Source organism: Rana temporaria, chromosome 1 (assembly GCF_905171775.1).
Source record: "Rana temporaria chromosome 1, aRanTem1.1, whole genome shotgun sequence".
NCBI lineage: Eukaryota > Metazoa > Chordata > Amphibia > Anura > Ranidae > Rana > Rana temporaria.
The window spans coordinates 616,772,487-616,784,626 of NC_053489.1; the positions used below are offsets into that span (position 1 = coordinate 616,772,487).

Consider the following 12,140-nt stretch of genomic DNA (forward strand, 5'->3'; position numbering starts at 1 on the left):
ATATATAATGTGTATGTATATATTACACGTTATACTTGCAGTGTTTATTCAGAGTAGCCCGGGTCCCCTGGCGGCGCTCCGCCCTCCTGCTAAGTGCCCCCACAGCAAGCACACAGAGCCGCAGCTCCACCTGCCCCTCTCTTATTAACTTACTATTTAGACAGCAGTGGGAGCCAATGGCACCCACTGTGTATCAGCCAATGAGGGGGGAGAGTCCAGGACAGCTGAGTCTCTCGAGCAACATCGCTGAATCGAGATTGGGCTTGGTGAAGTATTAGAGGGGCTTTTGCACACCTTTTTATCTTGATGCGTAGAATGCATTAAGATAAAAAACCTGCCTTTTAGAACAACTTTAATACTCTTTTTAGTGCATATAATGCAGGCATAATCCACTTTTAAGTACATAATGGGATCCATAGCATGTATGTAAAACGAAAATGTACTCGAAGTGAAGCAATAACTTTTTTTTCACTTCTCAATGCAGGTACTGCTTTACAATAGACATTTACAGGCATAACTGATTACCTAGTAGTGCTGCACGATTATTCGTTATCTAAATCGCGATCTTTTTCCCGTCCCGGTTCTTCAAAACAGCATGTTTCTAACTAGTGCAGAGAGTTCTCACAGATAGGGGGGGGGACACAAAATCCAGGCAGTCTGCCAAATAAGTAGAAACTAAGTATCTTTTCATTCTTTTATCAAAGGAAAGAACTCCGGTGTGTAGATGAAGGAAGTTTAACCATTTAAAGACCAAACCTTTTCTGACATTTGTTGCTTACAAGCAGAAATAATTTTCTGCTAGAAAATTACTTGAACACCCAAACATTTTTTTTTTCTTTCGCAGAGACACTAGAGAATAAAATGGTGCTTGTTACAATATTTTGTCACACCGTATTTGCACAGCTTTTTTTTTTTTTTTCCAAAAGCAATTTAAAAAAAAAAATACACTTTAATGCTTACAAACTGAACGGTAAAGTTAGCCCATTTTTTTTGTATAAAGTGAAAGAAGCAGTTACGCCTCGAGAATCATGATCTTAATTCTAAGCAAAAAAAATAAAATGTGATTCATTTTAGCTGGAAGCGTGTAAGCTGGCTGACCCCCAAACCAGATATGTTGTATTTCTGGGTCCTCTCTTGATGCTCCCAAAGTTTGGTGTCCCTGCCACTTATGCTTTGGGAGCAGTGCCATGTCAAGCTGACCAAGATTTGCCATAGGCACCAATGTGTCCATACTCACAAGTGTATGTAAAGCGGGGTATGCTGGTATTTCCTTCTGCATTCGCCTATTTTTACCATCCAATACAATGTTGCAGAAGGTGAAAAGATCACCACTTTAATCTTTCTTCAGGTAGAAGTGTGTTGTGTGGGTTTTTTTTTTTCCCTCTCTCCTCTTTCAACATTGTGGTTGTAAACCCACTTTTGTAAGTTACACCTACAGGTAAGCCTAGATTAAGGCTTACCTGTAGGTGTTGGCAATATCTCTTAAACCTGTACGTTTTAGGAGATATTCGCCGAATGACGGGCACCACTGTCTTCGACGCATGCGTCGCAGACGCACTGAGAATAGCTGGTCTAAATTCGACAATGCCGAATTTGACAGCTCCCGCACGCATGCACGGAGTGACGTCATCGCCGCTCCGGCCAATCACAGCGCCGGAGTGGCGATCCCCTGAAGTAACCTCTGGATGTCATTGATGCGGCGGAGGGGGATAAAAGGACGGCTTCTGGAGCTTCGTTCTAAGGTAAGTACATGCATAATGAGCTAGTATGCTAGTCATACTAGCTCATTATGGCTTTGTCTTGCAGTTTTTTTTCCCCCCAGGGTTTACTTCCGCTTTTAATCATGTTCTTTAACATTCTTTACCTTACTGTGAAGACCACTTGTGTTTTTTAGTAATTTTAAGTGTTTTCCCCCCCTTTTTTTTTAGCAGTGTAATTCCAGAAGCCACAACTGTCACACAAGATCCCCAGACTGAAGATGAAACCCCAGTGAGAAGCATTGGTGCCTATAGCATTGATTTCGATCAAATGGATGAAATGAATCCATTCAAAAGTACGAAGATGATGCAGAATTCTCCTGTGAAACTGGATTGTGGCTCAACAAATATCCCAGATCCTCTGGCTGATCTAGAGGTTAAAAGCTTGCCTGAGGCCCCTGATATTGCCGATATTGCCCCTGAAAATGTATCTGCTTTGAGAGCTAGTCCAGATATAACAGATTCTCCAGTCGTTGTACAGTTTCCTCCAGGAGGTGATGGTTTAAATACTTCTGGTAAATCGGCATTAGATGACACCGTTCCTCTGACGGCCAACACTGATGTCCAGGAGAGTTTGTCTTCAAATCCAACAACTCTTGATCAAGACAAAAATATGATTCCAGCCGAAAAGGAAGATGCTAGAGCAGATGCTATAGCTGATATAATACCAGCTGATGTCACTGAGAATGTAGATTTGTCACAAGCTGATATTCCCAAATCTCCACCAATTCCAAAAGGGTCTTACAAATTTGATCTTGATGAGATTGATTCCATAGATCCCTTTAATACTGGTGGTACAAAGCTGCAAAACTCTCCCAAAAAACCTGTCCCAGAAGAAGGTAGAGGTGATGAAGCAGGGCCAGTCAAGCTAGAATTTGATTTTGGTGGTAGTGATGCTCCTCGTAAGCCGCCACCTAAAAGACTGGGCAAGAGACTACCTGTAAAATCTACGGCAAAGAAGCCGCCTGTGGCCAAGGAAACAGTACCTGAGAAGCCAAAGGTGCAGGATCCTCCAAAACCAGCTGAAGATGACGTTATTGTTCCTAAAGCTGCTTACAATTTTGACTGGGATAAGTTTAATGATCCCAATTTTAACCCATTTGGATGTGGGGGACCAAAAATGGTTGCTTCACCTAAAGTCCCCAAAACTGAAAATGAAGCTCCAGTTGTGGAGAAAGAGGACATTCCGGCAGAAGCAGCAAGCGTTCTAGAAAAGACTGACACTAATAAATCCAGATTATCTGAACCAATTGAGCAGTAAGTACCATCTTATAGCATGGGGACTCTGGGTATTTGATTTTGTTTTCCACTTGAGCAATTTGCCTGAATCAAACAAAAGGTGGGGAGACTGGTTTCTCCAGGGAAGACAAAGCCTCCCTTGCGGTGGGGCTGCCTTTGCACTGCAAGGGTTAAATGCTCCATTTATGTCTAGGTACCAGAAAAAGCGGTTTTATTTGATTTCAGCTCCCCCAGTGGTTGGAGCTCTCATCTACGTTCTTTCTTGAGGACCTTTCAGAGTCCTGGTGTTCAATGCAGCCTATGGGCCAAGCCTTGTAACTGATATCAGTGGACATGCGACTGCTGGAGCGTAGGGAATAAGACTGCAGGCGTGGATATCAGATAAGAGTGCATTTTCTGTTACCCTAGATGTGTAAATGAGCATTAATCCTTGCGGTGTCCTGAGCATTCAGTTTTAAAGGATAAGTTTGCCCTTTTTACCTGGGGGGGGGGAGTGTGGTGTTTGTATGTAATATCTATATATTTATTTTTTGCCCTAAACCTGCATTGCACCTGCAGGTGCAATCTCTGGCTCCTTATAGACTCTCAGCTTAGCTTTTTGCCCATACCTCATACGGGCAGACAGATCAATGAACTACCAGTTCACTCGCCAGAGCTCTTGCTGTTCATTGAAAAGTACATGCCCTCAACTGCAACAGCTGTCAGTACTTGTAGGCATTAATTCCCAGGAAACTGTATGAATGATTCACTAATGTGGGTGGAGCCCTAAACGGTGACGCCGTTTTCAAATGGTGACTGTGGGTACGGGGAGAAGATCCCCTGCCTGCTGTCACAGGGAGGGGGCATGGGGGAGAGGCTGCAGATGCTGGATGTTTGAGGTTTACAACCACTTTAACAACCAGGCGCTAATCCCTGAGCATAGAGGTGGTGGGAAGGAAGGGGCAAATGGAAGGGCCTTATCAGGGAAAGGAGTACTTCAATCTCTTTGGCTTACACAGTACCTGTAATACTTGGCAGACATGCACTTAAAAGCAGACCCAGCATCGTGTATACAATTTTTTATTTTTCTATATTAAGTTGTCCGCCTTTCTTTATCATTGGTATTGGTGGCACACAACTTGTAATGCCATCTCCGTCAGCATTTTGAAAAATTTGCTCAATGTACCAATATTGCCAAATCCAGTGCCTAGGTGCTCCTGGTTGGGTAAGCGTACACTGAGGCTAGTCATTTTCTAGTATATTCTGCTTGAATGTTACAGGCTTCCCCAAGACTGCCCTATGACAGAGGACAATCCTGTGAGTGTAAGCAGTGATAATACTTCTCAGGAACACAAGGTACGTCTGTATCCACCTCTCATTTATTCAGATCTCTACTGGATGACTTTGTGTACAATTCTACTTACCTCTTTTCTTTTAGGATGAGAGCACTGATTTAATGGAGGCTAAAGAGGGCACAACCCCTCACGTTGACGAATATTCTTCACAGATTAACACTGTATTGCCAGATCTGCAGACCGACTCAAACTCACAGCATGGCGCCCCGATTATGGATTTCAGTCCTGCCTTGGAACTAGACTTCAAACCAGCCGAGGAGATGGACTTCAAACCAGCCGAGGAGATGGACTTTAAGCCAGCTACTGACTGTGAGTCGCTTTTAATTTCTGAGACCAATGCTGAGAGATCAAGCTTATTGAAGACTTCCACATTCAGCTTCTTGTAAACGTTGCTACTTTGCTTTTACAAGAGATATTTTGCTTAGACCCCATTCACATCTAGGCGTTTTTACGCCTGTAGCGCTACGCCTCTGCCGCCAGAGGGCTGGAAATACATGTCCCTCTATGGAGATGGTTCACATCTCCACGCCGGACGCCTGTCGCCTGCGGCGTGAAAAAAGGTCCCGGACCTTTTTTTCAGGCGTCTTCGAGCGTTCGGCTAGGAGATGGCAATCATCTCCATAGAGGGGGTCATCTTGGGACACATCTAGGCGGACAATACCCGCGTTTTGTCGCCGCAAATCGCGGTACAAAACGCCGTTATTTTTACCGCGATTTGCGGCGACAAAACGCCGCGATTTCGTCCGTCTAGATGTGAATGCAGCCTTAACACAGGGACACTTATGGTACAGAGAGGATTACAGGATTAAATAGCAGATATTAAAGCAGCAGGAGCCCAGGAGGGGGACGAGCACTCGTATGAGCAGGGAGGGGGGAGGAGAAGGATACAGGAGAGCAGGGCTGCGGCTGACGGAGGCACATACTCTGACCACAATGTTGGGCCTCAGAAGCCCTGATATATTGTGGTAACATGTACAGGGGGAGGGTATAGCCAGGCAGGATCAGCCATGGTGTTTTTTTTTTTTTTTTTAGCTGATACAGGGGGCCAAAGGACACAGCACAAGCACTGCTGTACAACATGCTTTAAGGGAACAGGATCTTTGTGGTGTTTTTTTTTTTTTTTTTGCTAAGTGCTTTAGCCTATGTTCTATTACCTTCTAATCTTCATCTTCAAACCCCTGTTTTGAGGTAATTTTAGTAGTTGTTGTTTGGTACTCTGCCCTTCAGATGCTGGCCAGGCTCCCCAAGGCCTCTTCTAGACTGGCCAGACCTACTGTTTCAAGGGCTGATATTCATTCTGCTTCTCAGTTGCTGGCTTTAATGACATGACAAGCTTGGGTCTTACACAGGAGTATCTCTGGGAGTGTGTGTGTGGCTTTGATTGGTGCAGCATGGGTAATTGCAAGAACCGATCTGCTGTGGGTCTGCGTGCTGAAAGCCTGCTTCCTCTCCGCCAGGAGTTGCTGCGGGCACACAGGGAATTTTTCACTATGAAAAGCAGGGAAAGAGGCTGGTAATTGTCTGTTCACTTTTCTGAATAAACCGTGAGTGATCAATACAATGAGTCTTTTCATTCATAGACTGAAGCATAGTAAACATTACTATGCTTCAGTCTATGAATGAACAGAAGCCTCTATATAGAGCAGTGGTTCTCAACTCCTGTCCTCAGGACTCACTAACAGGCCAGATTTTAGGTATTACCTTGGGGAGATGCAGACTAGATTACTGCAGTCACTGAGCAGCAAATTATATCTCACCTGTGATGTGTTTCAGTTATCTTGCAAACCTGGCCTGTTGGGAACCACTGGTATAGAGCCTCCTGATAATTCATTCTGCAGTGCAGCTGAGGCAGGGATTAAGGAATATTCTCAATTCCTTTTCCTGTCTCAGAAGCAAACCCGGGTTTAAGACCCCTGATATTTTCACCAAAACCCCCCCCCCCCCAAATTGTGTTTTGCCGACCACTACATATTAAAGTCAATTGGAATAGTTTTGTATATGTCTTGTTCACACAAACGCAGGTGTGATGTCCCATGTGGAGTGGTGCTGGGTTATGCAGCATGTCTGCATTTTTTTCCTCACAGGTCTGCACTGGAATGTCCACTAAACGGACAGCCCCACTCTGCATGATCCCATGTGCCTGGAAGTGGGAGAGGAAGCGGAGCTGTCTAGACTGCCCACCTACTTTCCCTCATATCACATAGAAATGGTTGGGGACTTTGAATGAGGCATATAGACTGCCGCACCAGCACATGCCTCCATCCCCGAAATTGGAACAAGAAAAGAAGTTGGGACTTTGAATGAGATGCGATTTGATGCAAACAGTAGTAAAGTAATAAATGCGTAATAACCAAGCTCAAACTTACCACCCAAACAGCAAGCCACCTTCAACTGTCTAACTGTATGTTAAAAGCAGAGGATTGGTTGCACACATTTGCAAATGCATGGATAAGCTACAGGCCATTTCACGGCTCTCTGCGTTTCTGTAGTCCTAACTAAACTGATATAGTTTCCTCAATAGGAGGCATACAAATACTAATGAGTAGATGGAGGACAGGTGACTGGGAGTATGTGTCCCTGCCTCCACCTAGGAATGGTATGGTAGTGAGAGGCATTGGAAAAGACGCATAAGGGTAAATATATAAAAAAAATTATCAAAATCGCATCTCCATCCCTTATTACGCATTTATTACTTTACTACTGTTTGCATCAAATCGCATCTCATTCAAAGTCCCAACTTCGTTTCCCTCATATCAGATCCTGGCTGGGGGAATGTTGCTGGGCACAAATGGTGGGGCACAGAAAGTGGGCACTGATGAGATGGACAGAATGGCGGGCACAGGGTGTGGTGTCAGTCTGTGCATGAACTTGCTGAAATGCGCATGCAAACTGAAGTAAACTTGACTCTGCAAGAGAAATCTCTGCGGGAATGAGGTCCAAGATGTCATAAGCTTTAACATATTCATGCAATTTTATTTGCAGCTTACAAATTCTTAGATGTGATGTCTGCATTAGTTTCTTTTTTAGGTTTGCTTTCTTCTATTTTCCTCTGGTGATCCAGACAGTCGGTTTTTCAAAGCACAATCTCTTATCCGGATGTATCAGTTTACAGGAAAGACGGACCATTTACAACTTGCAGGGGTGCTTACAATGATCAGCCTCTATGGAAAACTTTTATCCGAAAAGGAAAACTTGTTTTCTTTAACTGATAATGGTGTTGACTGGAATTGGGCTTTAATGTTTTAGTGTATCTAAATCTGCTAGTACACTTAACAATACAGACTTGTACCAGTCTGCCTCCCTTTTACGTTGCTTTGGTATTTTTCAGATGTGTTAACACTGAATTAATTTGCCGTCTATTCTTTATATTCTTTTTGCAGTTGGATTTGACTATCTTGAGAACTTTGGAACCTCTTTAGTAAGTGTTAATTCTCTTACATGTCTCGCCTGTTCCAGGCATTCTTCCATACATAATTTACATCTTCCTGGTCTATTGTTAATGCGTTTCGCCATGTGTCTCAGTATTGTCTCAAGTGTCTTCTTTTCTTGTCTAAGTTTAAAGATTCTGCTCTGAGGAAGCAGTCCCTGTATCTGAAATTTGATCCTCTGCTGAGAGAGTCTCCTAAGAAGTCTGCGGCTTCAGACAGCGACCTGATGTGCAACTTACCTCTGCGCAACAAGTAGGTGCCACAGCAGCTGTTCACTTTCCTGAAATACCCAATGCTTTTATTAAAATGTCTCTTCCAATTGCAGCTTGGCACTGTTTGGAGCCTTTCCTAAATCAACGTATCCCTCCACCCTGGAAACTGAAGAGAAGCCTGAAGGCCTTGACCTCCTGGGGACGTTTCCTGTTACTGTAAGTACTTTGCTGACTCCGGTTTCAAAAAGCCTGCAGCTGTGTGCGTTGGACAATTGCTATAGTTCGATTGATAAACGTACAAACTGGTTATACAAGCAATTTGCGTGTGTGTGTGTATTTCCTGGGCACGCTGGAGGGGGTACTGTGCCACTCAGCTTAAAGCTGACGTTATTACTATGTGATACTGCTGTACAAGCACAAAGGCTGTGCAGAGTTTGGGTGTATTTGCCCCCCCCCTCCCTTTCCCTTTATGTACTACTACTTTGTTAAAGTGGTACTTTAGTCAGAAAATTAGGTCCTGCTTTTCGCTCTCTTCGAATTCTAAAGCCTCATTCACACGGAGGACCGTTCAGGTCCGCCTGTCAGTTTTGACGGCGGACCTGAACGGCCGCTCCATGCATCCCTAAGGAGCGTCGGATGTCAGCGGAGACATGTCCGCTGACATCCGACACTATCCGTTCCGCTAAAAACAGCCGTATGGGGGGCACGTCCCCATCCTTCCATGCGGATCGGTTAAGATCTGATGAAAACGGACCATGCTGTCCGTTTTCATCAGATTTCTCCATAGGAGACAGCGGTGCCCGACAAGCCCCTCCCCCGCTCAGTGAGCAGAGGAGCTTGTCATCCGTCGGCTCAGCGGACTGATCTCCCGCTGAGCTGGCGGACTCCGACGGAGTGTGATGGAGTCCGCCTCGTGTTAATGAGCCCTAATTGGGAAGGATCACTTGAGCTTGTTCCAAAGCAAAATCATCAAATTTTGTCTGGGGTAAGACGGGACACCGAATCTCGCGACACACTTTTCAGACTAAGGACTAGAGGTGGACTGGGTCTTCCAAACCTGCTCTGGTATTGCCAGTCCGAGACTTGCCCAGCTTTCCACAGTTTACTTGAAGTTGGTCAAAACGGACTGGATGGACATGGACGGGCAGGCGGTCCCATCTCACACTTTCTCCTCTGGTGTCCACCTGCAAATCGCCCGCCTATTCTTCCCCCCCCCCCCCCCCCCCCCTTTCTGTCCCATGCTAAAGCCATGTGGGATAATGCGATTCTCCTCTCTGGTGTCTGATAGCAGACCTTTGGCTCATATATTCCACAATCCGGACTTTAGTCCGGGTATGGAAATTGGGGCCTTCAAGTGGTGGCTGGATAAGGGAATGTACCGGATTGGACCTCTGCGTGCCTACTGTGTTAAAAAATGGATCTACCTTACTCCGAACAGTTCAAGTTCTGGCAAATATCTCATTAACGTCATTTTTTTGATTGAGTGAAAGCTAACCCCCTCAATTTATACCCTACAAACAATGGTGTGGTCAAGTAATGGAGCAGGGGGAGGCATTTCCATAATTTTATTTGTGACTTGCTCAATCCAAATAGAAACCCCCCTTGCATGCTAGCTTGGGAACCCGACCTTCAGGAACAATGGGATCTGGGCACAGGGCCTTCTCTCTATAAAGGTATCCTCAACACTTCCCTAACGGAAGCTAGTCTGAAAGTCATCACTAGATGGTACATGACTCCGACCTAAACTCTCCACTATCTTTCCTTTGGTGTCCCCTCTGTTTTCGAGGGTGTCAGATGAAGGGAACCATGGTACACGTATGGTGGAACTGTCCCAAATTCAGAAGCTTTTGGAACAAAATCTTCCAATTTGTCCAGGTTACAGGGTTCTCGATTCCCAAGTATCCAACGCCCCTCCTGAACTTCCAAATCCACTTAGTGTTTCTTGTCTGTTAAAAAGCTTAGACTTATCACCTCATGCACAGCTCTCTATCGCTCTTGTGAGTTTGCCAGGAAGGGAGGGTAGATGAGAAACGCGTCTACCTGACCTTGTGTTGGTGTTATCACTTTGAACAATAAAAGGCCATTGGAATTCCTGGATGTGCAGCCATTTCTTTTCTAAAGTTTCCCACGGAGGCGGGTCGGGGCTGGCACTCTACGAGACATTCCACCTCAGGTTATCATACACCTGGAACTGCGGGTTTTTTTCTTTGTATACCTGCAGATTGACATTATCTTGCAGGGTAAGAAAAAAAGCGCTTTAAGGGCCAGATATCGCATGCGATTCGCACTGCATATCTGTGCAGATCACATGCGATGTCTGTCTGTGCTCCGCAAATTCACATCACATTTGGACCAAACTCATGCAGGACCCTTTTTTTGTCCGAATTGGATCACGCTGCGTTTTGCAAACTGATTGTGGGGTGGCGTTCGCATCGCATCTAGTGTGAATTGGCTCTAAAGTATAACTAAAGGCAAAATTTCTTCCTTTTTTTTTTTTTTTTTATGTTTGTGGCGTAGAGGGAGATTAGAACACCTGTCAAGTTTTTGCGGTCTGTGCCCTTGTTAAGGAGATTCACCCTTTATTTACCCTGTCTACCATTTTCATAAAATTTAAAAAATAAATAATTTGGGGTGTGTTGTGTGCTGCTTTTTCTATGCTTTTGCAGGGGATTTATAACACAAGATCGCCTGTCGATGTTCAGAACACTGTTTACAACACATGGCTCCCTTCCCAAAATGAGATGGAGTTGATCAACAGGTGCCAGTGATCCGCATTGCATCTGCATCAAAATGATGCAGGATCTTTTTTAGTCCCCCCACACACCTGGCAATGGCACTGCGTTTTTGGTATCTATTCCGGGGCATTGATAACACTGACCCCCACAGTGGATCTCATGGACGCTTGGGGTTGCGTTGCAATAAACGCACAGGATTCGCTGTGGTTCTTGCATCCTATAACTGAACCAGGGCTCAATCCAGGTGGCATCAGTTCAGTTTTTAGATATGTAGGGGATATTTTTAAACTGATGCTAGCCTTTGTTGCAAGGGTCAGTGGGGTAGTTGGTATCGTCCACGGCTTAGTTCTCCAAGAACTCAGAATGAACGTTTTAAAGCGGAGGTCTGCCAAATACTGCAGCTGCTGACTTTTAAAATACGGACGCTCGCCTGTCCAGGGCGCCCGCAATGTCGGCACCCGAAGCCGATCTCTCCCCGGCTCTCGGGTGCTGCCGCCACCATCTTTGGTAAGGGAATCAGGAAGTGAATCTTTGTGGCTTCACTTCCTGTTTCCTTACTGCGCATTCGGGATCCGAATGGTCCCCGTTGTCTTCTGTGTGTCTCCCAGAAGACATCGGGGGGGGGGGGGGGGAGTGGTGTAGCTATCCGCAGATAATGTTGCTATCTATGCCTGGAAGTGGGAGCAAATGCCTGTATTAGACAGGCATTTGCCTCTCCCCCTGAAAGGTGCCAAATGTGACATCGGGGGGGGGGGGGGGGACATTTTTGGATGGGACTCCGCTTTAAATCTATTAAGCAAAAGAAAAAGGTATGCAAAAGTGACAACAAGTTTTTAAATATTCTTCCATATGATTCAAGCGGTGGCAGACAACCTCTAACCAAGCAATCTTGTCTGTACTAAAGAAAGTATGTCAAGTTAAAGGGACTGGCTGGTTGTATTGCAGAAATGTGTGTAGCTTTCTCTCATGGCTTTTATTTTTTTTATTTTTTTATTGTATTTTCTGCTAGTAGATGAGCCAACGTTGGTTGATAGCTGTTACTCTTCACCTTTCTCCTCTGTGTAGTGGCTTTCCTTGTTGCTGTAGTAACAGTGAGTTGTTTACACAGCAGCTACTCCGGTGAGGTGTTCAGTTACTCGTGCTGCAGACCTGTCTGAATAGACTTTTCTATCTTCCCCAGGACACGGCATCTTCAATTCCAGAAAGTGCGAGTTTACAGCCTGCTCCTGACTCCTTCCTCCTAACAACTGATGTGGGGGCAATTGTTGAAGTTCTCAAGTTCAGTCAGAAGGACATGAATGCCGCTATAGAGACTGTTCGGCGAGAGGTGAGTGGCTTCCAAAGATGAATCGGATATGCATAGCAGTCCTGACAAAGGTTTTTTTTCATTGAAGTGGGGGGGGGGGGGGGAAAAAGGGGGGGCTGTAATATATTA

General features: G+C 45.0%; 1 protein-coding gene across 3 annotated transcripts in view; it reads left to right on the forward strand.

Annotated features, from left to right (window-relative positions):
- TACC3 (transforming acidic coiled-coil containing protein 3) overlaps positions 1 to 12,140 on the forward strand; it is a 78,981-nt gene that overhangs the window by 31,063 nt on the left and 35,778 nt on the right. For 2 of the 3 annotated variants that reach the window (XM_040335274.1, XM_040335273.1), the window contains exons 4-10: positions 1,929 to 3,014; positions 4,256 to 4,331; positions 4,414 to 4,639; positions 7,711 to 7,748; positions 7,886 to 8,010; positions 8,084 to 8,186; positions 11,886 to 12,032. In XM_040335274.1, coding sequence (XP_040191208.1) covers positions 1,929 to 3,014; positions 4,256 to 4,331; positions 4,414 to 4,639; positions 7,711 to 7,748; positions 7,886 to 8,010; positions 8,084 to 8,186; positions 11,886 to 12,032 — 1,801 coding nt within the window. The remainder of the gene's footprint in view (positions 1 to 1,928; positions 3,015 to 4,255; positions 4,332 to 4,413; positions 4,640 to 7,710; positions 7,749 to 7,885; positions 8,011 to 8,083; positions 8,187 to 11,885; positions 12,033 to 12,140) is intronic. The other variant, XM_040335275.1, reaches the window with a different exon arrangement.